Source organism: Lepisma saccharinum, chromosome 18 (genome assembly GCF_977018435.1).
Source record: "Lepisma saccharinum chromosome 18, izLepSacc3.1, whole genome shotgun sequence".
Classification (NCBI taxonomy): Eukaryota; Metazoa; Arthropoda; class Insecta; order Zygentoma; family Lepismatidae; genus Lepisma; species Lepisma saccharinum.
In genome coordinates this window covers 60,479,685-60,504,663 of record NC_139246.1, presented here as the reverse complement: position 1 = coordinate 60,504,663, position 24,979 = coordinate 60,479,685, and the positions used below count along the sequence as shown (strand labels likewise).

Here is a 24,979-nt window from a genome sequence, read left to right as displayed (position 1 = left end):
TTTACGTATTCAGCTGCAAGAGCGTGGAATGAACTTCCTCCTTCCATGACGTCCCTCACTAATCGCAACAACTTGAAAGACAAACTAAAAACTCTATTGTTAAATGAACAATATCTGTGTTCCAGCACTCACGAATAATATCTCGCATATCTGAACCAACTTCCTAATAACAAGTATTTTCATCTTCATTTTTGCTTGTTTACTTTTCCCCTTACATGTTGCCAACCCTTAACAATATTTTGTCCTTTCTCGCATATTAAGAACATTTATATGTTTTTTACACATAACATTAATATTAATTTGTATTATTCTTAACCATATCACACCAAGCACAATTGTGTCAATTAATTTGTGTATCCTTGTGTATTTGTTTTCAATCTTTTTATTATTATTATTATTATTTTTAGTGTGTAGACGAGCCTTTGTTCTCAATTTTGTATTTGTTCTTTTTGTGTCTTCTTTATGTTTCTCTCTTTCTTCCTTGTTTGTTATTGTACAAACATTTAGTAGGTAAAATGTATTTAGTATGTATATGTATCCATCGGGGTTAGGTGGTAGAACAGCCACAGGCTGAACCTCGCCCTTTAATAAAGGAAAATTGAAATTGAAATTGAAACGTAAACAGCAGTCGACTGTATGGGTGTTTCAAGATGAACCCAATCCAACAAAAGTTGTTCGCGCTCGAAGCACATTGAAACAAATGGCCGCCTGTTTTTTCGGGAAAACCGGTCATGTGGCAACTGTGCCTTTAGAGGAACGTAGAACGGTCAACTCTGAATGGTACACAACAATTTGTTTGCCAGAGGTCTTCGGTCAAATACGGAAAACAAACAAACGACGTCGGATCATTCTTCATCAAGACAATGCCAGCTGTCACACATCTCGTCTAACAACGGACTTTATGAACAGTCAAAAAATCGAATTGATGGGTCATCCGCTGTACAGTCCTGATTTGGCACCCAATGACTTCTTCTTGTTCCCGAATGTCAAGAATAAATTGCGTGGACAACGATTTTCGTCGGCAGAAGACGCCGTTGATGCGTTCAAAAACCATATTATGGAGGTGTCTCAAGAAGATTGGAAAAACTGCTTTGACAAATGGTTCGAACGAATGCAAAAGTGTATTGACCATAAAGGAGAATACTTCGAAAAACAATAAAGCAGTTTTCAATGCCAAATTCCTGTTTTTTCATTGTTAGGCTCAAAATATAAATAGTGACCCTCGTACTACATATACACCAAAGTTTGCTGTATTGCACTAATCTGTTCTAAATCGTTATTGTAAATTCACAAATTCATGAGAAATAGACAATGATGGCACAGCCGGGGGGGGGGGGGTGAAAGGGGTGCAAGCAAGGTTTACCCGCTTGATCCATTCAGCCAATTCCCTGAAAAAAAAACTACGTTGAACATTAGGACGATTATCTCGATCTTACGTTTACTGTAACTTTTCGTTTCCCCGCTTTATAAGTTTTCCAAACACCGCCGATGACAAAATTTGAGAGAAGCCTGTCCCGTATGCCAGTCGACCTCTCCCTCCCCATTGCTTTTCTAGCAGCATATTCATTCACAATGCGACCTTCAACTCCTGCCTTACGATCGGGGAACAAGTGAACTGTTGCCTAAACAATAGTCATTAAATGCTGCTTTCTCTAGCATTTTAACATGTTCTAAAAGCGTGACTCTGGGTGTCTTTGTTGCGCCTCTCCACAAAAAAAGTATGTGGACAATTGAGAATCACTATTCCAATTTTCTTATCTACGTAATCCTTCCTAGTAGAAGGGGGAAGGAGAGAGGGACTTGCTTGGAAAACTTTCCTTTCTTGTTTGGCGGGAGAAAAGTAAGAATAATTTGCCAATCCCGGTTATCCGATATTGGTTTAGGAACAAGTGAAAAAAGTCGCTAATCTCCTCTCATAAGAGATAATTAATCTGCAACTGCTGTGCAGGGCCAGTGGCTTGCCTAGGATTTTTGAAAGGGAGGGGTTTCAGTATACTTTTTTAGTAGACAGCACTAATTTTGCCATCTTTTTTCCTGCGTACAACGTTCTTCTTTTTAGGAATACTGGGTCAAGGGGGAGGGGGTATGATCCCCACCAAACCACCACCTTGGGCACACCACTGTGCAGGAGTATTCACGAAGCAGCCTTCTTTTTAATGCAGATATCTGCATACGAAACATTGCTCGTGTGTTCCTTACAATGCAATAATCCTTTCCCCTTTCTGTAACTTGATTCAGGAATAAGCAAGCTGCTGACTAAAAAAACAACAACATGCAAGCGATAGTCCAGCTTTTCTTCGTCTTCAACAAGTGCTTTATCTTTAAAATGCGCAGAACATTCTATTCCGCCACCTGTGCATTGGTGCCGGTCTGTCTGGAGGGAGGCTGCTACCAGCGCAAGTGTTATGTCTAGCTTTTCCAAAGCAGTCCCTTGCCTAAATAGCTTCTGACAGCAATGACTCATCCAACATAAAGGATGCAATTTTTCGTTCTTGTCTTGCCTTGCCTTATAAACAAACAAAACCGTAACTCTTATCTGGCAGATAACACAAGATTAATCCTTTTGAACACTAGAGTCAGTGGCATGCCCAGGATTTTCGAGGGGGAGGTTACACATACATTTCTTTCTTGCCTCCCCGATGGCGTCGTGGTAACGCCATCGTTTTGTAATCAAGGGGTTCCGGGTTATACCCTGGTGGAGGCACTTTAAACTGTAGGTCCAGTCCCGATTAGCCTTCTGTGCATAAAGTGGACTTAAAACCTTTAGCGGACGGAGCCTCGCGTGCCTGTATTCCCGTTGAAGCCGGCACCTTTGTAAGCGTGCACTTTTCAAACTTGCCGCTAGTACAAAAAAATTGTAGCTCGAGAACTAATTGTCATACAGAGAAGGAAATTGGCTTTGTTTTCTTCTTAAACACTTGGCTTTTAGCAGAGGTAAAATTACACATTGTGCCTCCCAATAATTTGGGTTAACAAATTTTGAGGGAAGCACGACAAAAGACCACTGTATGAGGATATGTAATGCTCGTGCCGCAACTTTGAAAAAGAAATAATAAAACTGCAATCACGGCATTCGGAAATTTTGCGTAATTACTGAATTCCACTTCTAGCATCTGCCCTATGGACGCTGGATGGACCAAATTTTGAGATAAGCACAACAAAAAACCACTCTATGCGGATATGTAATGCTCGGGTTGCAACTTTGAAAAAAAATATAATAAAACTGAAATCACAGCATTTGGAACTTTCCCACAATTATGGAATTTCGCTTCTAGCGCCGGCCTTATGGATGCTGGATGGACCAAATTTTGAGGGACACACAATAAAGTACCACTCTATGAGCATATGTATGGTCCCGCTGCAAATTTGAAAAAAATCGAACTTTGGGATTTTAAGAGTCCCGCTTCTTTCCTGGACTCTTAATTGTCGGAAGTTACTTAAAATGTTGCTTTTTATTCACTCTTACATTTAGAATTTAATTTTTTAAAAAAGATACAGTGATTGAGCAATTATAGCCTTTTATCTGCAATTTATCCCATAGTAACAAAAGGGGAAAAGTGCTCATTACAAATGGTGCTTGCAAAAAGAAAAAGGCACACAGTGTATGATCGCTGCTTTACTTCAAAAACATTCACACGTTAAACATAAGTCACAGTGTTCAATAATTCGCTTATCTGCGATTTCGTTTTGCATAATAAAAAGTATTGCAACGTCTCTGTCTTCAACAACCGTATTATCTTTAAATATGATGGTAATGAGACCCAGCTGAACTCCCCCCACCCCCCCGCAGGCCGCTGTCAACTCACCCTCCCTTTCTTCAGCTTGTTTGTAATGTTTACGACAGGTTGAGAAGTGTGGCACTAGTGACTTGTCTGACAGCTTGAAATATATCAATCTCCGATCTGCTTCAGGCAGATACAATTTGCGGAAGGCAACGCAAAGAACAAAAGCAGGATTATTTAGCACAGGCCAATCTTGTCCTTCTCTCCGATGCAAGGGACAAAATTAGAATTCCAAGTCGAGAGTCTGATCCCATGTTTGCAGCTGATAAGAAAACCTGTATGGGAACGGGTGGTAGATGTTAGAGATGTAGAACTCCAAGAGCAGCATTCTTTCCAGCAAACAGAGTTAAAAACTTATAACTGAAGTCTTTCCCTTGTTGGGACTAAACTCGTTGAATGTATAACTGGAAAAATTGTATATCTGAAAATCGTATAACTGAAATATAATAGCATGCAGCCTTATGGGAATTGGCAGGGACCGCCAGAAAAAAAACGTACTATCGCGAAACATATAATTTCAATTTCACTGTATTTCAGTTATACAATTTTCAGATACACCATTTTTCCAGACATATGTTCAATGAGTTCAGCCCCAAAAAGGAAAAGACTAGTTATACGTTTTTAACAACTGCTTGTTCGGAAAAATGCTGCTCTTGGAGTTCAAGGTTTCTGTGATGATAACATCTGCCACCCATTCACCAACAGGTTTTCTTATCAGCTGCAACCACTGGACCACACTCTCAACTTGAAATTACATTTTTGTTGCTTGCATCGGGGGGCAGAGAATGGACAATGCACTCTTGAACCAGACTGGCCTGTACTAAATAATCCTGCTTTTATTCTTAGCATTGCAGTGGACAAGTCATATCTGCCTAAAGCAGTTTGGAAACTGATATATTTCAAGCTGTCAGACAAGTCACTGACGCCACACGTCTCAGACTGTCGTAAACATTACAAAAAAACTGAAGAAAGAGAGTTCCGTTGTGTCTTATTACCATCATACAGTATTTAAAGATAATACGCTTGTTATAGAAGAGAAGTTGCAGCACTTGTTTTATGCAAACGAAATCACAGATAAACAAATTATTAAACACTGTGACTTATTTTTAGCATGTGAATGAATAGTTCTGACAAAAAAGAAGAAAAAAAGCAGCCATCATACTAAACATTGCGTGCATTTTCTTTCTGTAAGTGCCATTTAAAAAAATACCTTTGTTTCCTTTTTGTTACGATGGGATAAATTGAAGTTAAGAGGCTACAACTGCTCAACAACTGGATATTTTTGAAAAATGTAATTTCTAAATGTAAGAATGAGCAAAAAACAACATTTTAAGTAACATCCGACCATTAAGGGTCTAGGGGGAAACAGGTGCAAAGACCCAAAGTTCGAAATTTACCGAAATTCCCCAAAATTTTTGAACGCCGTAACTTCCGTATTTTTTTTAAAGTTGCAGCACAAGCATTACATATCCTCATATAGTGGTCTTTTCTCATGCTTCCGTAGGGTTGACGCTAGATGCAAAATTCTGGACAATCTCGAAGCTGGCAACACTGCCGCTGTACATAATGTTATTTTTTTAATCAACAAGTATCAGTGATTTCAACAAAACTTTGCATGGTTGTAGGAATGTACCATCACTACATACTACATTTTTTAATTTACTTTGTTCTATTGAGGGGGCACAGGGGTGTGCCATATGCCAATTTCTTTTTAATCAATTTTCATCTTCTTCCTTTAACACTAATTATTGGGAAGCACAATTTACAAATGTTACCTCTGCTAAAAGCCCTGTTCTGGACATCTATTTTTAAGAAATCAATTGTTTCATAATATTATATCAGGAAAAATTCTCTTACAACTGCATGGTAAGTATTTGTAAGAAAGTGTTTTAATTACTGACCTCAATGTGACAAGTGCACTTGTTTCTTCTCCTCATAAAGTTCTTTCACATCTGGGCTCTTTTAGGACAGTTGCAACCTCACGTCTGGCTCTGAATTAAGTCTGTTGATGTTTGTAGAAAGGTACGTTGAGAAACCAGTCTCACACTGGTACTCACTAGGGTTAGCCAAAAATATCCAGAATATGGATTCCAGAAAATGTATAATCCAGATCCAGAAATTTAACTATCTGGATTTTGAAAAAAATCAGATTATCTGGATTTTGGAGGCAATTCCTTTTTGTCTGCACAAGCACTAACTATTATCTTTGTCACTAATTTGTTAGAGCAATAATTTGAAGAGTTTAGCAGAACATCACCATTTGTCTGCCGATTACACAAACTCAGTGAGGGACGTTGTTGAAGACAGAAGTTGCAGCACTTGTTTTATGCAAACGAAATCACGGAAAAATGAACTATTAAACACTGTGACCTCTTGATACAGTATGAGGTAATGTCACAGTAGGAGGTGGAAAGTAGGAAAAGTGTGTGTGGGGGGGAGGGGTTTCCAAAAATCACCTCACTTGTAAATGATATCGTGATCGCCCCTGGCTGGAAGTTCTAAAAATTCACAAGAATATGTAAATTAAACATGAACTACGGTGTTCACGTTTAATTTACATATTCTGTGACAAGAAAGTTTAACCCAAAATAGTAAATGAAGTTATATTTCAGCAGCTGCTTTCCGTTGTTTCACCTAAACAACTGTCACACCATGGGGTTTATTTTAGTTCATGTATTATTCTGGGGAAAAAAAAATCCGAGAGGTTACTTCTCTCATATATGTAGTCACAACGTTAGTAAAAATTAAGTGCGGAGAAACTAGAGGAAAGGATTTTAAGGGGGGGGAGGAAGGGTCAGTCACTTTAAAACTCCTTAGTTCATTTCATTATTATTATTACTTGGAGCGAGAACCTGCTGACAGCAGGGCATCAACCAACCTGGTGTTATCACAGCTCATAAATGTTAAAGTATTCTCGATAAAATTTTACTAAGGTTCCCAATTTTACCTGTGTGTGTGTGTGTGTGTGTGTTTTGAAGGGGGAGGGGGCACAAAAATGCTTCTAACAAATATCCCCTGTGAAATGGAAATTGGTTGAATCACATGTAAGCAAGTCGTCCTCCTCCGATGCTGGAAAGGTTAATACCACCTTTATAATTATGGATTCATAAGATCGATTCTCAGTGGAAAAAAATATGGTTTTCGTATTGGGTCATTCCATGCCAAATGAACCAATTTTAAAATAATTGGTTGCATGACCATTTTAGAAAAAAATCATTTTTACTACATACGTTTGTACATGTTTCTAGATATCAAAACCAGTGTTCAAAAAAAAATATTGTCTTTAGTTCTCCTGGGGCAGCCATTTTTTCAACATGGCGCATGGCTTTTCTTGCTCATGTAGCACTTTTCACAAATCTTAATATCTCAAAAACCATTAGAGCTAGAGACCTGAAACAAAATTTATTTTGTAGCTAATGAAGTATACTTTCTATGATATTCAAGTATGTTTTGCTTAAAATGGCATCGTAAGTATGAAAAAAATGGTGGAAATTGAGGTAACGATAGTTAAAAAATTGGATTTTTAAGCCTGATCTTTTCAATGAAGAGGTTTAGTCTAAGGCTTGATTTCTTTTTCATGTGTAGACCTGCCTCCAGGGTGTCTGTAAATAAAATATCAGTGCTTAGAAATGCAACCCTTTTTTACAGCATGGACTCAAACTTGACCGTTCATTGAATTTTGTCAGTTTTTGGGGTTAAATATCTCAGATGGGTCCTCTTTAAAAGTTCTGAAATTTGGCACAAAGGAAACCCTGCATGAACCTAACTGACAGTAAAAATCTCAACTTTTCGATTCAACTCGTTTTGGTCAATTTGTCACCTAATTTTTGATGTTGCAAAGTACAAGGTTAAACTACATCCCATACTTAGAATAATGAAGTCTTTTCTTTTTCTTTTTTAAATTTGGGTTAAATAAAGCCTCAGAAAATATAGAAACATAAGGTTTTAATACTTGACTTACCATAAATTGAAATTAAAAGGTATGACAATTGAAAATCTGCGACATCTCATTGCTAAAGGTTTGATTTATTAGGTACCCACGACCAGTTGGTGTTGTCAGCTCCAGTTTCCTATTCACTCTCTTTGTTAAATCAGGCAGAATTCTTTGTTCATTCACTAAGTTCCTAAGCAAATTATCAGAAACCTTCAGTTCATCACATATATTTTTTCTTGACCAAGTGGTAGCAAGCAAACTGATGATTCTGACCTTTTCAACATTAGTTTTCGCTAATTTACATTTTTCTTCTTATAATTTCCATTATATGATTGTTCTGGCCACTCAAAGGATTGTCACACTTGCCTTCCTCTTCTTCAGTTCTAATACTTTGTGAAAAGCAACTTTCCAGTTTCCTTTGCACTCCTTGTATGATGTGAGCAGTTTTTCGAGGAAGACCACTTTATTCTTTCTCTGCAATCAGCCTCCTCAGTTTTGAAACAGGAGATACATAAAAAACAGATCAGACTTCATGCATTTCCTTTAGTTTTTCTTGTGTTGGCACAAAGACAATTTCCATTCTGGCATTTAAGTGAGTCACTTTCTTCAGATATGAAAATTTTACTCCAACATGTCACGCATATTTATTTAACTGGTATAAGGCTTTCTTGACTTTTTTTGCCTTACCATATGATGCAAATTGATTTTAAAAATTCCCTTACTTAACTTTTTCTTTAAGAGGTACTTCTGAAGATCACAAACATACTTTACCATATAAAAAACTATTTTCAATGGTATTTGCATATTGTCTCTAAGCCATCCACCTGTAGTCTTGAGACCTAAGAAGTGTTTTATCATTTTCACTGAGTTTGTTAACATTAATTACGTCTTTGGGAACCTTGCCAAAAGTGTATTTATGACAGTCCTCTCCAGTTAAAAATTCTACAGACCACTCCATTTCCAGTCACAGATAACGGACATTCACAAGTCGCTACTCTTGGCACATTAGGCAAAGGAAGAATGACAGCAGAGATTGGCCATGCACAGATCAACCCAGCCTTGCCTCACATCCTATCAAAACACATCTCTGAATCTTCTGCTGTGCATGACTCACATCTACTTCAACGACTGTCTTTCCTTGAAAAAAATATGTGGAAAATAAAAGGAAACAAAAAAAAAAAATCTACCAGCTTTGACCTTCCAAAATAAGTAGCCTACTTTCAGTGGTGCCGAAGGAGGGCTTGGTGGGGGTCATAACCCAATACCTTTGGCCTAGTATTCCATAAACAATTACATCAAAGGCAGGATAATGTGGCAAAAACAGGGCTGTATACTAAAAAATTATATGTAACCCCCCCTCCCCCTTTTTGAAATTCCTGGACATGCCACTGCCTATCATAAGTTGCATGTACTGCTACATTTAAAAAAATGTGGGGAAGCTCAGTTTTGGAGCTGACAACACCAACCGGTCGTGGGTACCTAATAAATCAAACCTTTAGCAATGAGATGTCGCAGATTTTCAATTGTCATACCTTATAATTTCAATTTATGGTAAGTCAAGTATTAAAACCTTATGTTTCTATATTTTCTGAGGCTTGATTTAACCCAAATTTAAAAAAGAAAAAGAAAAGACTTCATTATTCTAAGTATGGGATGTAGTTTAACCTTGTACTTTGCAACATCAAAAATTAGGTGACAAATTGACCAAAACGAGTTGAATCGAAAAGTTGAGATTTTTACTGTCAGTTAGGTTCATGCAGGGCTTCCTTTGTGCCAAATATCAGAACTTTTCAAGAGGACCCATCTGAGATATTTAACCCCAACAACTGACAAAATTCAATGAACGGTCAAGTTTGAGTCCATGCTGGAAAAAAGAGTTGCATTTCTAAGCACTGATATTTTATTTACAGACACCCTGCAGGCAGATCTACACATGAAAAAGAAATCAAGCCTTAGACTAAACCCCTTCACTGAAAAGATCAGGCTTAAAAATCCAATTTTTTAACTATCGTTACCTCAATTTCCACCATTTTTTTCATACTTACGATGCAATTTTAATTAAAACATACTTGAATATCATAGAAAGTATACTTTATTAGCTACAAAATTAATTTTGTTTCAGGTCTCTAGCTCTAATGGTTTTTGAGATATTAATGTTTGTGAAAAGTGCTACATGAGGAAAAAAAAAAATGCACCATGTTGGAAAAATGGCTGCCCCAAGAGAACTAAAGACAATAAATTTTCTTGAACACTGGTTTTGATATCTAGAAACATGTACAAACGTATGTAGTAAAAATGAAATTTTTCTAAGATGGTCATGCAACCATTGGATCGTTTGGCATGGAATGACCCTTTTGTTAAACAGCAGGCACAGACGCACAGTCTAAGCATAAAAGCGGACTTGAAACAAAGATGCATAGTATAAGCAAGAATTAAACATGAGTTTTTGGGGTGAATAAATATAGAAGATTATGGAATAAGACAATAACAATCATACAATAATTGTACAAAATTATAACAAACCATGCCTTCAGATAAATCTCTTTCCTCATTTTTCCCCCTTCAACTTCTAAAAGTTTTCACTTTTCACCTATTTTATAGCATTTTTTGGAATGGAGCTTTGTAAAACTGTTCTACCATCCTTTCCGGTTTTAATATTTTATTAATGAAATTATATAGGAGCCAGCTGTATTTAGCAATACCGTGGATTCCTTTCTATGAACTAACTAACGTTTACCAATACACACAAGTTTTCTATTTTGGCCAACAATAATTGGCATAGCTCAACAAAAAGTTGGTACATGAGGTCACTTCCACAATAATCAGATGTAAACTGAAAGTTTGAATACATGACATCTGAGCAGGAACAGTATGGTCGAAAGAAGAAGGAAATATGACACTTTGTGTAGTATACGATTCCATTGTTTGAGCTCTGGAGTAACAAGCTGGTGCAAGCGATGAATTTATTTTGACATCAGACTGTGCATGTGCATTGAGAGCGAAATTGTTGAATTAATGAAAATACCATTCTTGTGCAACTGCTATGGCTGATAAGGAATCTAAAAACATCTAACAAAGAACAGCTGTAGTTTTACAATGCTGTTGTCACAACACTAAATCTCAATGCTTTTCAGTTACCTAACTGCTACTATTTCTTAGTATGGAAATAGACTTGGCTGCAAACATACTCAGGTGATCGTTTAAAAAATAATAATAATAATTTAAAAAAAGTACGAGGCAGGATGGGCTGTTCTGAAGCATGGAACGAACACTTTAAAAAAGCAGCAATGGCACACAATGCAAATACAAATAAACAAATAAGATCTGGAAACAACATTGGAGCTCTGTGTCAACATTTAAACAAGAAACAACCAACAGTGTTCTTACAAAACTATGGAGAAGAGAAAAGAGATAGTGAAAATCTTAAAGCCCATGAAATATCTTATTTCGCAAAGAGCGCTTCACTGCTCCCCTACCTACAGAGGAACCGGACTTCACTGCTCCCCTACCTACAGAGGAACCGGACTGTGATGTAGTCTGCTTCTGCAACTCAGATGAAATCATGCATCATGAGGGAGAGTTTTCAGGACCACGTTGCACCCACCTCTACTTTCCACCATGGTCATTTCCTAGATTTCTAATTCTTTGCATTCACCTTTCAAGATAGCAACGAGTTTGACTACAACCCTCCCGCTAGTTACATAATATAGATTGCATCCCAAATGTGGATATTCTTTCAAATATGGATTGTCCAATTTTACTATCTGGATTCCGGACAGAAAAAAAACAGATTTGGCCATCCCTAGTACTGACAAAGGGAAGGAGTGTTCTCACCGCTTTATGTGATACACATGAGAATAGTTTCTTGACTGCACCAAAATTCACCCAACTCTAGTTTATGAAACATGCTTTTTTGAGAAGTGTGACAAGGAATTTTTCTGTGTTGCGGAGCCCACTTTGAGAATTGCTGAACTAGAGCAATACTTACGTTGTTAAAAGTACATCAATGTCATCTACTCCATTCTTCAGAAACTCTATTCTCATGTATCGTCTTTCATCCTGACTACCATAATATGTAACCACATTAATTGATGGGCACCATTTACTAAATTCTTGCTTCCAATTGTCTGAAAATTAAAATAAAATAAAATATAATGAAAAATTCTCTGAAATTAACTTTGAAACAGAAAAAGCAAACAATAGTATAAGTATGTACCAGTAACAAATTCTGTCATTGCCACGTTTACAGCAGGCATATTTCATTATGTGCTAAAACATTTAGAAAACAACTACGACAAAAAACAATGAGTAACAATTCAAGTATTAGCTTCTAAATTAGAAATAGTGGATTGGTAAAGTTTTCGAAAAATTTCATGTTAATTCTCTGATGTCATGAACAGCTGAATAATGCATCCCTTTTCTATTATTGACATTTGTGAGAGACTACTATCATGAAAAATAATTTCTGCTTGACTGTAGTCAAACAACGAATACGTATACTGCCAAGCCACTTGTGTCATAGATGTTACATTTAAATCTTTTCCTGAGAATAAATTTTAAATGGCAGATGGTTGGCTTAAACCAATTACTGAAATTAAAGGCTTAATAGATTGCTTTCTTGTCAAAGTTTCTTATATACGAGAGGCATTCAAGCCAATCGGGGACTTTTTCTTTCCAGGTTTAACTAGATGCCTAGGCTGGAGGTTTTGTATGCAGTAGGAACTCGCAACTGTGTGCTGTTACTGGTAGGCGGTGCTTATTTCCCGCGCTTCTGCATAGACCGTTATTCAAGATGGCGGATAACAGTGTGAACGTCTACATGGAACAGCGTGTTGTGATGAAGTTTTTAGTGAACGAGGACAGAAAACCTGTTGAAATTTACAGAAGACTTCAGGCTCAGTACGGTGATGAGACACTCTGTCTCAGTAAGACATTTGAATGGTGTAAGCGCTTCAAAGATGGCCGTATCTCTATTACTGACGATCCCGGTCGTGGTGGATCACAGCCCACGGCAGTCATTCCTGGGAACATTCAGCGCGTGGAGCAGCTGATCCTGGATAATCGTCGCATAACCTGTCGTGAAATTGCAAGAATCAATACTATACTATCAACAGTGAGTATTACTGCAGTGTTCTGCGTGATGTGCATAAGAGTTTACGGAAGAAACGTCCGGGTTTCATCACAAATGGTGTTCTCTTTTTGCAAGACAATGCACGACCGCATACCGCTCAACACACATTCCAAACATTCCAGAAAATCGGCTGGGAGATATTACCACCCCCATCCCCCCCCATATAGTCCTGACTTAGTGCCAAGTGATTTTCACCTGTTTGGACCCCTGAAGGAATTCCTTGGAGGAAAACATTTCAACACTGATGATGAAGTGAAGAATGCTGTCCTACAATGGTTCCGCCGTAATGATAAATCTTTCTATGCCGAAGCCTTCCACGCGTTAGTTAAACGCTGGGATAAGTGTATAACTGTAGCAGGAGGTTATGTGGAAAAATAAATCCAGTTACCACACTTTGAAATTTGTTCTTCTATTTTTTAAAAAAAAAAAAGTCCCCGATTGACTTGAACGACCCTTATATTAGTAATAATAGTAGCAAATTGATGAACTCATGAAAAATAAGTACAGTGAAACCTTAATTTCACATTTTTCCACTTCATACATTTAAGCTTTCTGGTCTCAAGGAGGCAAAATGTTCAAAAATTTCCCTGAATATATATTTTCCTGCATTAAAAGTACTTTAACTGCAGATTAACTACATTTACATAAATATCACATTGGCAAAATTTTCAGCAATATTACCTGATAACCAATTAAATATTATCCACTTATTAATCAGTTCCATTCTCAATATCAAGATAATTAGAAGACTTGAGAAACAATTACCTAAGGTAGATGCAGGAACAACAATAAGATGTGGTCCTTGTACTCCAATCTCTTTCAAGTGAGCCAGAAATGCAATAACTTGGATAGTTTTGCCCAAGCCCATTTCATCTGCCAAAATTCCATTTACACTTTGATTGTGAAGTAAACGCAACCAGTTCAGGCCAATCATCTGATAGCTAGTTAATTTACACCTGTGGGGGAAAAAATAATAATGACTTCACGATATACTAAATAACACTACTGTACTACTTGTATAAAATCACACTTCAGTTTCAACATCAAATTACGGGCGGCATCTGGAAAGTAGTACCAGTTTTTGAATTTCAAAAAAAACTAACAAAAATGTTTTGACAAAACTTTCTAATTGTTAACAACAAACTTTAAACTACTTCTCTACATAGTCACCATGTACATTTAAGCATTTTCATAGCATGTGACGAGTTTTTGTAACCGAGCTTCATATTCCTGTGCTGCCAGTCCATTGAGAAAAGTAGTCACCCATTCTTACAGTTCCTCATCACTGCGAAATGTCTTCCCTCCCAAAAAGTCCTTTAGTTTTGTGTAGAGATGAAAATCTGAAGTAGCCAGTTCCAGGATGTAGTGTGGATGGTTGAACATTTTTTAAATTATTCATCGTTCTTGATCAATTCGTCAACTGCATTGAGCAGTTCGTCCGTAATGTTCGTCATCATGGACGTTCTTTCTCCCAGAGTTAAAGTTTCGACACCAGCACCGAACAGATGACTCATCAATAACATTGTCTCCATAAACCTTCTTTAATTGGCATTGAATATCAGATGGTCGCACATTCCTCACGTTGAGAAATCTGATCACAGCCTTAAATTCAAAAGTTGCAGCGTTTTAAATTCTTTTGAACATTGTAAACACTCATATTAACAATAACTACAATGACAGCGCTACGAAACTTCGCACACACTGAGCAGACAGTCAACTGAAGTTGTTTGACCTTGAATGGCGGCTACACGCATCACTAGCGCTCCACACGGTGCAAACAGGTACTACTTTCTGGATGGCCCTCGTATGTTTCACGATTGACCTGTTTCCTTGTTACTTGAAATCATAGTTCATACCTTCGAAGTATGAAGTGTGGGTGTCGAAGATTGCACACGTAAGTTCAATAGTAAAGGATTGGATAACACCGATAATCAAATTTATTATGTGCCAGTACTGAAATTGTCATGTGACATGGGAACCTTGTGATTCTGTTGTGATACACATCAACTCCGACGATCTTCAAAAGGTGTTTTCTTAAAATAGGACTTGGTAGTTCACTGTTTATGAAAGGCCAAGAAAATAAATACTGTACCTAATTCATTTGAATATGACAGAAACCTTTCCGAAAGCAAATGAACTCTGACTTGAGAACCTGACTTGAGAATCCTAAGTATATCAAAGATGAGTTTACAAAAATGGTACAAAATTTTAATATACTTTGTACATATTTCACATTTTTAGTTCTATGTATGTATGTATAGTACTACCCAGTACTATGTGGTACTGCAATGCAATACAGTATTCCAGGACAAGTATATGGTATTTTGGTAAACAATGAGGCTCATACCAGTGTACAGCCTGAACTGTGCAAGCTACATTGAAAATTCCAAGCACTTTAGACTGAAACTCGTCCATTTCCAACTTTCCCCTCTCTCGATATGTGCACTAATAACAGAGTTGCCTATGGCACCAGACTTTTGAATCACTCTGTATTTCTAATAACTGGGAATGTAAACATCGGACATTAATTCAAACAATATTGTATTTCATTTCTGTTATACTTTAATTCTTGAATTATAGGAATTTGTCAATCAAAACCTGTTATTGTACATTACCTAACCTATCCTAGCCTAACCTAAATCTAAAATAACTCGGGATGCCATTGCCATCCCATTTTTAAATTTTGTAGTTATTGAGTAATAGAGTATGTATGACATGTCTTTCTTTTTTTAAAAAAATTACCGTATTTACTCGAATACCCCACACACTTTTTTTTCCTTACAAACGTGGCAGAAAATGGGGGTGCGTGGCTTAATCAAGTATAGAGCTTATCACCAGGCATAAACAATTTATCCTGCAGAGGTATGCAACCTGTTATTCAAGCTTAGGAGAAAATGAGTGGAGGTCAAGATGTTATCTCACAGCCTGTGTTCTTGGAAAGAAAACAAAACACGTTTGCCATAATTCATGTATCAAGTGGAAAAAATCATTCTAAATATGTCCTGGTTTAATTAAATCACAGTTCTCTCTCCCTGCACTGCATTACGTGCCTTGTTTCTTCACCTCCCCCCTTCCTCCATTAAAAAATTGGGTCAACTTAATTCATGAAAAGCTTGCAGACAGAAGGGAAAAGAATATTCTCCTTCGCCTTTGGCAAGGGAATCATTCTGCAGTCACACTGCACCAAAAAAGAGATGAAAACAGCAACCACCTGGATGTTTACGTCTCCCCAGTCCAGCTGCGTGGGTGTGGGTGGGGGAAGTTGTAATGCTTGTTTTGTGTTGCAGTGACTCATTTGAGTGGGTCCTTCTTATCTTGCTTCACAGATATGCTAAAAGCAAGATGACCACTAAAGGAAGAAGATTTCGATCTTTTACAGCACATGAAAAGTTACGTGTCATTCAAGAAGCAGAGTAAATTGGAAATCGTGCTGCTGTTCGTAAATATGATATAAGTGAGAGTTGTGTGAGAGATTGGAGAAAAAAAGGAAATACTGCTAAACACGTGTGGCAATCGGAGAACTTTTTGAGGACAAAAGGCTATATTTCCAGAAATAGAAGGGAAGCTGCATTACTAAGCTTGTGAAAAACGACAATTTGGATTTGCAGTTTCTGCAGAAATAAGTCAATTGAAGGCTCTTTCACTGGCAAAAAAACTTGGAGTTCATGGTTTTAAAGCAAGTTGGGGTTGGATTATCAGGTTTTATAGACGATACAATCTGAGTTTACGAAGAACAACAACTTTAGCCCAGCGACTTCCTGATGCATTTGAAGATAAAATCCTACGTTTCCAATGTTATGTGATAAATTTGAGGAAAAAACATTCATATCTTCTGTCACATATCGGTAATGCGGATCAAACCAGTTTATGTTGAAACGTCATCTGACTCTACTGTTAATAAAAAGTGTGAAAAAAGTGTTCTTGTGTGAACTGGTGGATATGAAAAACAACGATGCACAGTGATGTTGTGTGTTACAGCAGATGGGAGAAAACTTATACTGTGCAAGAGAAAAACAGTTCCTAAAATGAGTGTCCAAGGAGTTTTTGTGCAAGCACAAGAAAAAGGTTGGATGGATGAAAACCTAATTCAGGATTGGATCAAGCGTGTGTGGCAAAACCAACCTGGATCACTTTTAAACGTAATGGACAGTTTCCGTGGCCATACAACCCCTGCAGTTAAGGATCTTCTAGATTCAAAAAAGACCAACCAAGTGATAATTCCTGGAGGATTAACATCAGTTTTGCAATCCCTTGATGTGTGTATAAATCGGCCTTTCAAAACTACTCTAAAGGAACAATACACAAATTGGAATTCCTCAAATAACCACCAGTTTACACCGGGGGGAGGGAATTAAGCATCCTGATGTCAACCTCCTTTGTCAGTGGGTTAAAAATGCATGGTCCCGCATTTCACCATGTTGGTGGAGAAGAGTTTCAAAAAGTGTTCCATATCAAACAAACTCGATGGAACAGAAGATGACTACATATGGGACAGTGATACAGGGGAAGCAAGCTCTGAGGATGACAGTAGTGGAGAAGAGTAGTCGTAAGTGCAAAAGGTGGCTTCTCTTTGTGATGATGGCAGTAGTGGAGAAGAGTAGTCGTAAGTGCAAAAGATGGCTTCTTTATTGTGTGTCTAATTTGAAATAAAATTCCACATTTCTGCTAAAGTGTGCTATTTCTTCTTTGTACATAAATAAGGTATCACTCAATAGAGGTATAATGCACAAAACATATGCAGAAATACTGCTTACAAGCAAATTAAGAAATTTTAAGGGAAGTGTAAGATTGAATAGTGTCATGATTTTTTTTTCCTTCTCTGAAATCCAGGTGCGTGGCTTATTCGAGGACGAGGGGTATTCAAGTAAATACAGTAAAAGACCCTTTTATGAGAAAATGGCTACTAAATTCTTCTTTACACCACCGGCAATCGTTTTTTATCATCATGACATAGGCATGCTATATCTTGTGTGAAAGAGCACTTCAACTGAATTATAGGTGCCCTGATTGCAAAATTATTTCAATTTAAAGTTAACAAGATGTTGAAAAAAATGTCAAAATTTGACAGTTTGCACCACTGTAATTTCAAAAATACAAACATATGTATCTACAACTTAGCATATTTTCCTACATCAAGTGGCTCTTCCAGTATGTCAAATTTCAAATGAATCAAAATATGTGAGGTTGAAAAGTGCTTCTTCATTGGTTGATTTCATGTGGACTGGTCCAAAAATATCACAGATTCTTCACGCACAATTTCTTGCTCATTTTTTTGTTTTAACACAAAACATTTTTAAGGTCTACATATGTTCTAACCGATTATATTTTACTCCTCAATATATTGAGACATTTCTTGAATCTTACTACCACGTCAATAACAACAAGCACATCAAAGACTTCACTGAACTCTCTAGGCAGTGTATTATAATGGAAAGGCTATATACTAACCATTTGTTCCAAAATGCTACAGCAGAAATTCGCTACATTTATAGAAATGTTGAAATGATAAAATTACAGATGCAAATTAACCAAAAATGCAGTTGTTGATCAATAGAGACCAGATTTTAAAGGGAAATCCTTTTTCATTTTTCAACACGGATCATGGAATATATAACATCAGTGTTGATAATTATCTTCCACCAACAAGATTACATGGTTTTGACTTCCCTTTTTCCCCTTTTTCAGCCAACATTCCCTATTTTTCCCTTTTCAAAAACATTTTCCTTCCGGGCCCCTTTATTGACTAGTTTTTCAGCCAACATTCCTTCCCCCCTTTCTTTAAAAAGAAAACATCTTCCTTGGTCCTTTTATTGACAAGATATCAAATATTTTGTACAACGGTTTTTTCCCTGAACAAAACATTCGATTGTCTATTTGGTGCAGTGCAGTTTAGAGGAAAGAAAGAACAAGTGCTTTCTACCTTACCTTCCCTCCATGAGAGTAGGGAGTATGTTGCAGCGATTGTTGAAACAATGCGATCTGGACTTATGCAGCAACAAGCGCATTGTAAGCGGCACACCTGTTGGGTTGAAAGTGTACTTAACTGCTAGATTTAGACTTTTTTAACTTAACTGTGCAACAGTGAGGACAGTATTGAGTGTCAGTGAAATGGCGAAGGCAGGTACAAGTGGCAGCAAGCTATGGAATGCGATAAACTGTTGCAATGAAGATTTCATCGAAATGGATGGTAAGATTATTTGCTGTACTTTACCTAAAAAAAAAAGGAATTGAAAAAGGACTATAGTTTATTTTTGACCTCCACTAAAAATATTATTTTGAATGAAAGCACAATATATACCATTCATATATAAAAAGGAATATAAAAAGGACGTTAAAAAATTAACGTTAAAAACTGTACTTACATATGCGAGTATGTTATTCCTATTTTCCTTTCTTTAGAACTACGTTTCGGGGACCAACTATCCCCTTCTTCAGATTCATATGAAAAAACTAGGTACTTAACATAGTAACACGTCGAAATGTAATAAAAGGATTGTGGACAAGGGCTGGTGTGGATACATTTAAGATATTACACTCATGCTCATAAATTAAGGCCAATGCTGAATCTTGTACAAAGAAATATTTGATGTGCACGTTGCAGCTTGAAATGATGTCTGGGTAGTGTATCAAAGAACCTGTGTTGACTATGACCTTGATCCAGTGTGTGGTGGCACTGTAAGCAGACAAATGACTCACAGGAGCGAAACTGCTGACCAGAGTACAGTGCCTATAGGAAGTGTACAGTTTTGTTCGGTTGTGTGAATGGTGAGTGTGTGTGAAATGGCTCAACAAACACATATTGATGATGTAATGAGGGGAAGGATACTTGGGCAGCTAGAGGCGGGCCAAAGACAGCAGGTCATGTCACAGGTGCTCCATGTGCCACAAAGTGTCATCTCACGATTATGGCAACGATTCCAACAGACTGGAAACGTGTCTTGGCGCTACAGCAGTGGACGTCCACAGTGTACAACACCACGAGAAGACAGGTATCTCACCGTAAGTGCCCAGAGACACTGACGGAGTACTGTCAGGGGCCTTGCTCGAGACCTTGCAGCTGCCACTGGAACAGTTCTTTCCAGACACACTGTGTACAGACGACTCAACAGGCACGGTTTATTCGCCCGGAGGCCTGCAATTTGCATTCCACTGTCACAGGGTCACAGAGTAGCCCGTAACAACTGGTGTAGAGAACACAGGGCATGGACAATGGAAGAATGGTCTCAGATACTCTTCACTGACGAGTCCAGGTATAGTCTCAACAATGATTCTCGTCATGTAACCATCTGGCGTGAACCAGAAACCAGATACCGACCCGGTACCATCGTCGAAAGGGACCAGTATAGAGGTGGTGGTGTCATAGTGTGGGGTGGCATTATCCTGGGTTCACGTACACCCTTGCATATCTTCGACAGAGGTACTGTAACAGGTCAGGTGTACCGGGATGTTATTCTGCAAGACTACGTTCGTCTTTTCAGAGGTGCAGTCGGTCCTATGTTCCTCCTGATGGATGACAATGCCAGGCCACACCGAGCTGCTATTGTGGAGGAGTACCTACAAACAGAAGACATCATACGAATGGAGTGGCCTGCCTATTCCCCTGACCTCAACCCAATCGAACATGCTTGGGATGCTCTAAGCCGACGTGTCGCCGCACGTCTTCCACCTCCTCGGACTCTTCAGGAGCTCCGACAGTTACGGGTGCAAGAATGGGAGGCCATACCCCAACAGCTGCTCGACAACCCCCTCCAGAGTATGCCAAGCCGTTGTACTGCATGTGTCAATGTGCATGGGCATCACATTCCATACTGAAACCTGTGCACATGCTCAAAGAACTGTGAAACAACATTTTACAATCTTCCTTGCTTTGTATTATATGTGCGCTCTTTGGTTTTTCTCATGTTTTCTGCAATAAACAGGGCTAAACAGGGTATTTGGATGTCTTTCTTGTGTGTTCAACATGTGTCTGTGCTACCACAACTAGTTTGTTTCAGTGCTGTATCGTGAGGCACTAAAACCTCTATTGTCCTTAATTTATGAGCATGAGTGTATATCCCTGCACCAGACATATTTAAAAAGCTCGTCGTTCACTAAAAACTTGCACAATTAACCTATTCTCATGTTAAAAACGTTAAAAGACTAAAAAAACCTGTGTGTATCACTATATACAGCCTTTCCTGCTCAACTGTGTGATACACAGTGATATAGTGATACACACAGGTTTTTTAGTCTTTTAACGCTTTTAACATGAGAATAGGTTAATTGTGCAAGTTTTTAGTGAAAGACGAGTTTTTATAAATACTTCTGGGGCAGGGATATACAGAGTGTCCGAAAAGTCACGCAACCCGGTGTTTACGACCGTATAACGGAATAGCGAAACGGAATGAGAAGAAACGCTTTCTGCCAAGAGAATGCCCTGTATATTGGGAAAATTTAGAGAGACAAACATATGTAAGAACATGCATGTTTTAATAACAAATAAGCAAAGTATTGCCAAAGGCGGAAAAGAAATATTTGCAAATCGTGTATATTGATGGACAGAACTCACTGAGGTAAATTATTGCAACATTTCACAATACCAACGAACAATTTGGATGGCCATCTAATGAATTTGACAGAAAAAGAACTTTGACGAAGTTTCAAAAACATTGCAGAAGGGAATAAATGGGCTGTTCCAAAAATCGATGTTTTCACAATATTACGAGGGACACTGGCAACACTGTTGGTGTAACGTGTCACTAACAGACGTGTTTCACCTCAGGATATCACACTAAGGCACTTTTAACGACAAAGGAGAAAGTTGGTTATTCTCGAACATATGCAATAAATTACATACACCTTGCAACCCTGAAATGTGGGTACAGAAGAAGGTGTATCAATTGCTGTTTTCTGTGCCTTAGGTTGTTGCTGTTTGCCCCGAACGGCATGTAAGAGAAGCATTTAGGGATAGGCACCTTTCAGGGTTGCAAGGTGTATGTAATTTATTGCATATGTTCGAGAATAACCAACTTTCTCCTTTGTCGTTAAAAGTGCCTTAGTGTGATAGCCTCAGGTGAAACACATCTGTTAGTGACACGTGACACCAACAGTGTTGCCAGTGTCCTGCGTAATATTGTGAAAACATCGATTTTTGGAACAGCCCATTTATTCCCGTCTGCAATGTTTTTGAAACTTCGTCAAAGTTCTTTTTCTGTCAAATTCATTAGATGGCCATCCAAATTGTTCGTTGGTATTGTGAAATGTTGCGATAATTTACCTCAATGGGTTCTGTGCATCAATACACACGATTTGCAAATATTTTTTTTCCGCCTTTGGCAACACTTTGCTTATTTGTTATTAAAACATGCATGTTCTTACATATGTTTGTCTCTCTAAATTTTCCCAATATACAGGGCATTCTCTTGGCAGAAAGCGTTTCTTCTCATTCCGTTTCGCTATTCCGTTATACGGTCGTAAACACCGGGTTGCGTGACTTTTCGGACACACTGTAATATCTTAAATGTATCCACACCAGCCCTTGTCCACAATCCTTTTATTACATTTCGACGTGGTACTATGTTAAGTACCAGTTTCTTTATACGAACCTGAAGAAGGGGATAGTTGGTCCACGAAACGTACTTCTAAAGAAAGGAAAATAGGAACAACATACTTACATACGTAAGTACAGTTTTTAACGTTAATTTTATAACGTCCTTTTTATATTCTGGAATTGTGGGTAATATGCACCAAACCTACAAAATGCTATATAAAAAGGGATACATTAATAAGAAATTTAATATATCCCATTTTATACAAATGGTATATACAGAGTGTCCGAAAAGTCACGCAACCCGGTGTTTACGACCGTATAACGGAATAGCGAAACGGAATGAGAAGAAACACTTTCTGCCAAGAGAATGCCCTGTATATTGGGAAAATTTAGAGAGACAAACATATGTAAGAACATGCATGTTTTAATAACAAATAAGCAAAGTGTTGCCAAAGGCGGAAAAAAAATATTTGCAAATCGTGTGTATTGATGCACAGAACCCATTGAGGTAAATTATCGCAACATTTCACAATACCAACGAACAATTTGGATGGCCATCTAATGAATTTGACAGAAAAAGAACTTTGACGAAGTTTCAAAAACATTGCAGACGGGAATAAATGGGCTGTTCCAAAAATCGATGTTTTCACAATATTACGCAGGACACTGGCAACACTGTTGGTGTCACGTGTCACTAACAGATGTGTTTTACCTCAGGCTATCACACTAAGGCACTTTTAATGAAAAGGAGAAAGTTGGTTATTCTCGAACATATGCAATAAATTACATACACCTTGCAGCGAGAATATGACGATGTTCGGATATATTCATCAACAATAAACACTCTTTTCTGTGTAGAATATGGCATTTTGAAAACACACACACGATGTCACAATCTGGAATGCCGTTCGCGACAAACAGCAACCACTTACGGCACAGAACACATAACAATTGATACATGTTCTTCTGTACCCACATTTCAGGGTTGCAAGGTGTATGTAATTTATTGCATATGTTCGAGAATAACCAACTTTCTTTGTCGTTAAAAGTGCCTTAGTGTGATAGCCTAAGGTAAAACACATCTGTTAGTGACACGTGACACCAACAGTGTTGCCAGTGTCCTACGTAATATTGTGAAAACATCGATTTTTGGAACAGCCCATTTATTCCCGTCTGCAATGTTTTTGAAACTTCGTCAAAGTTCTTTTTCTCTCAAATTCATTAGATGGCCATCCAAATTGTTCGTTGGTATTGTGAAATGTTGCGATAATTTACCTCAATGGGTTCTGTGAATCAATACACACGATTTGCAAATATTTTTTTTCCGCCTTTGGCAACACTTTGCTTATTTGTTATTAAAACATGCATGTTCTTACATATGTTTGTCTCTCTAAATTTTCCCAATATACAGGGCATTCTCTTGGCAGAAAGCGTTTCTTCTCATTCAGTTTCGCTATTCCGTTATACGGTCGAAAACACCGGGTTGCGTGACTTTTCAGACACTCCGTATTACACTTTAATTTAAAATAATATTTTTAGTGGAGAGCACAAAAACTATAATCTTTTTTTCCCTTTTTTTGGCAATAATTTTTCGTTTTTTCGCCTTTTTAGAGGAAAACTTTTCCCTCTAACATCCTGTCTCTATTGACCAATAATGATTTTAACACTTGGTCTGTTTCTGGTGCAGTGGTCAAACACATTGAGTGGTGAATTCATGACCTTCCAACCTAAGGTGATAGGTTCAAAGAGTAGTCTAGACAATGATGTTTCCTTGCTACTTTCCCTTTTATCTAATCACTGCTTATCCTCAATGAAATGATTAGTCAAAAGTAGTAGGAAAGCGACATAAAAAAAAATTAAACTTTTTAGTCTTTCACTGTAAAAGTGTATGAAGAGATGAAAAAGAATGAAAATTAGCACAAGTATAAATCCACACATACCATCCATGTCTTCTAAAGTGAAATACAAGAAATACTAACCCTTCCGAGAGAAGCTGAGGTTGTTCCTTAAGGTTCAGGATGCTCTTCCCTCCAGAGGTTATTACTTTAACTTCACTTTCCATTTTATCTGCCAATTTTGAACACTGGTTCATGAGTCTTTCTACTGAGCTTCTTATGTACAGCACATCTTGAGCTGAATTGAGGAGATCTGCAGTCAGGAATTTACCATCGTTAAATGTACTAACCTGTAAACAAACATAGGTACATGCTACATGATTTTACATTGATGTTTTTTTTTATATACTGTTAACCTGTATATAAACATTAAAATACAAAGAAATTTCTATTCTTAATGGGGATGAATCAATATTTTTTCAAGAAGACAGCCTCAATACAAATTTTACTACAAATTACAGAAATTTAAAAATAAAGTTTGTTTAGCTTATAATACAGATAGCGAATGGGGAAGTTTTTACTCGTTTATAACACTCAACTTTCACTCACATTTCACTGAGCTCCTTTTCCTCATAAAATCAGCATACGAACAATAACAATATAATAAAGAGACAATAACGTCCTATGCCCACCTACAACTTTTTGTTTTAAGTGATATAAAAACTGTTGCCTCTTCAAGGCGATACGTCATGTTTTCATCAGGAAGAA

The 24,979-nt window shown here is 37.6% G+C and overlaps 1 protein-coding gene across 4 annotated transcripts in view; it reads right to left on the bottom strand.

The window, feature by feature from the left end:
- Window positions 1-24,979, bottom strand: part of Etl1 (SWI/SNF-related, matrix-associated actin-dependent regulator of chromatin, subfamily a, containing DEAD/H box 1) — a 140,598-nt gene that overhangs the window by 66,154 nt on the left and 49,465 nt on the right. For all 4 annotated transcript variants that reach the window (XM_083140569.1, XM_083140570.1, XM_083140568.1 and 1 more), the window contains exons 8-10: window positions 24,356-24,561; window positions 13,613-13,803; window positions 11,705-11,843 (exon numbers count right to left, since the gene is read on the bottom strand). In XM_083140569.1, the coding sequence (XP_082996695.1) occupies window positions 11,705-11,843; window positions 13,613-13,803; window positions 24,356-24,561 (536 nt within the window). The remainder of the gene's footprint in view (window positions 1-11,704; window positions 11,844-13,612; window positions 13,804-24,355; window positions 24,562-24,979) is intronic.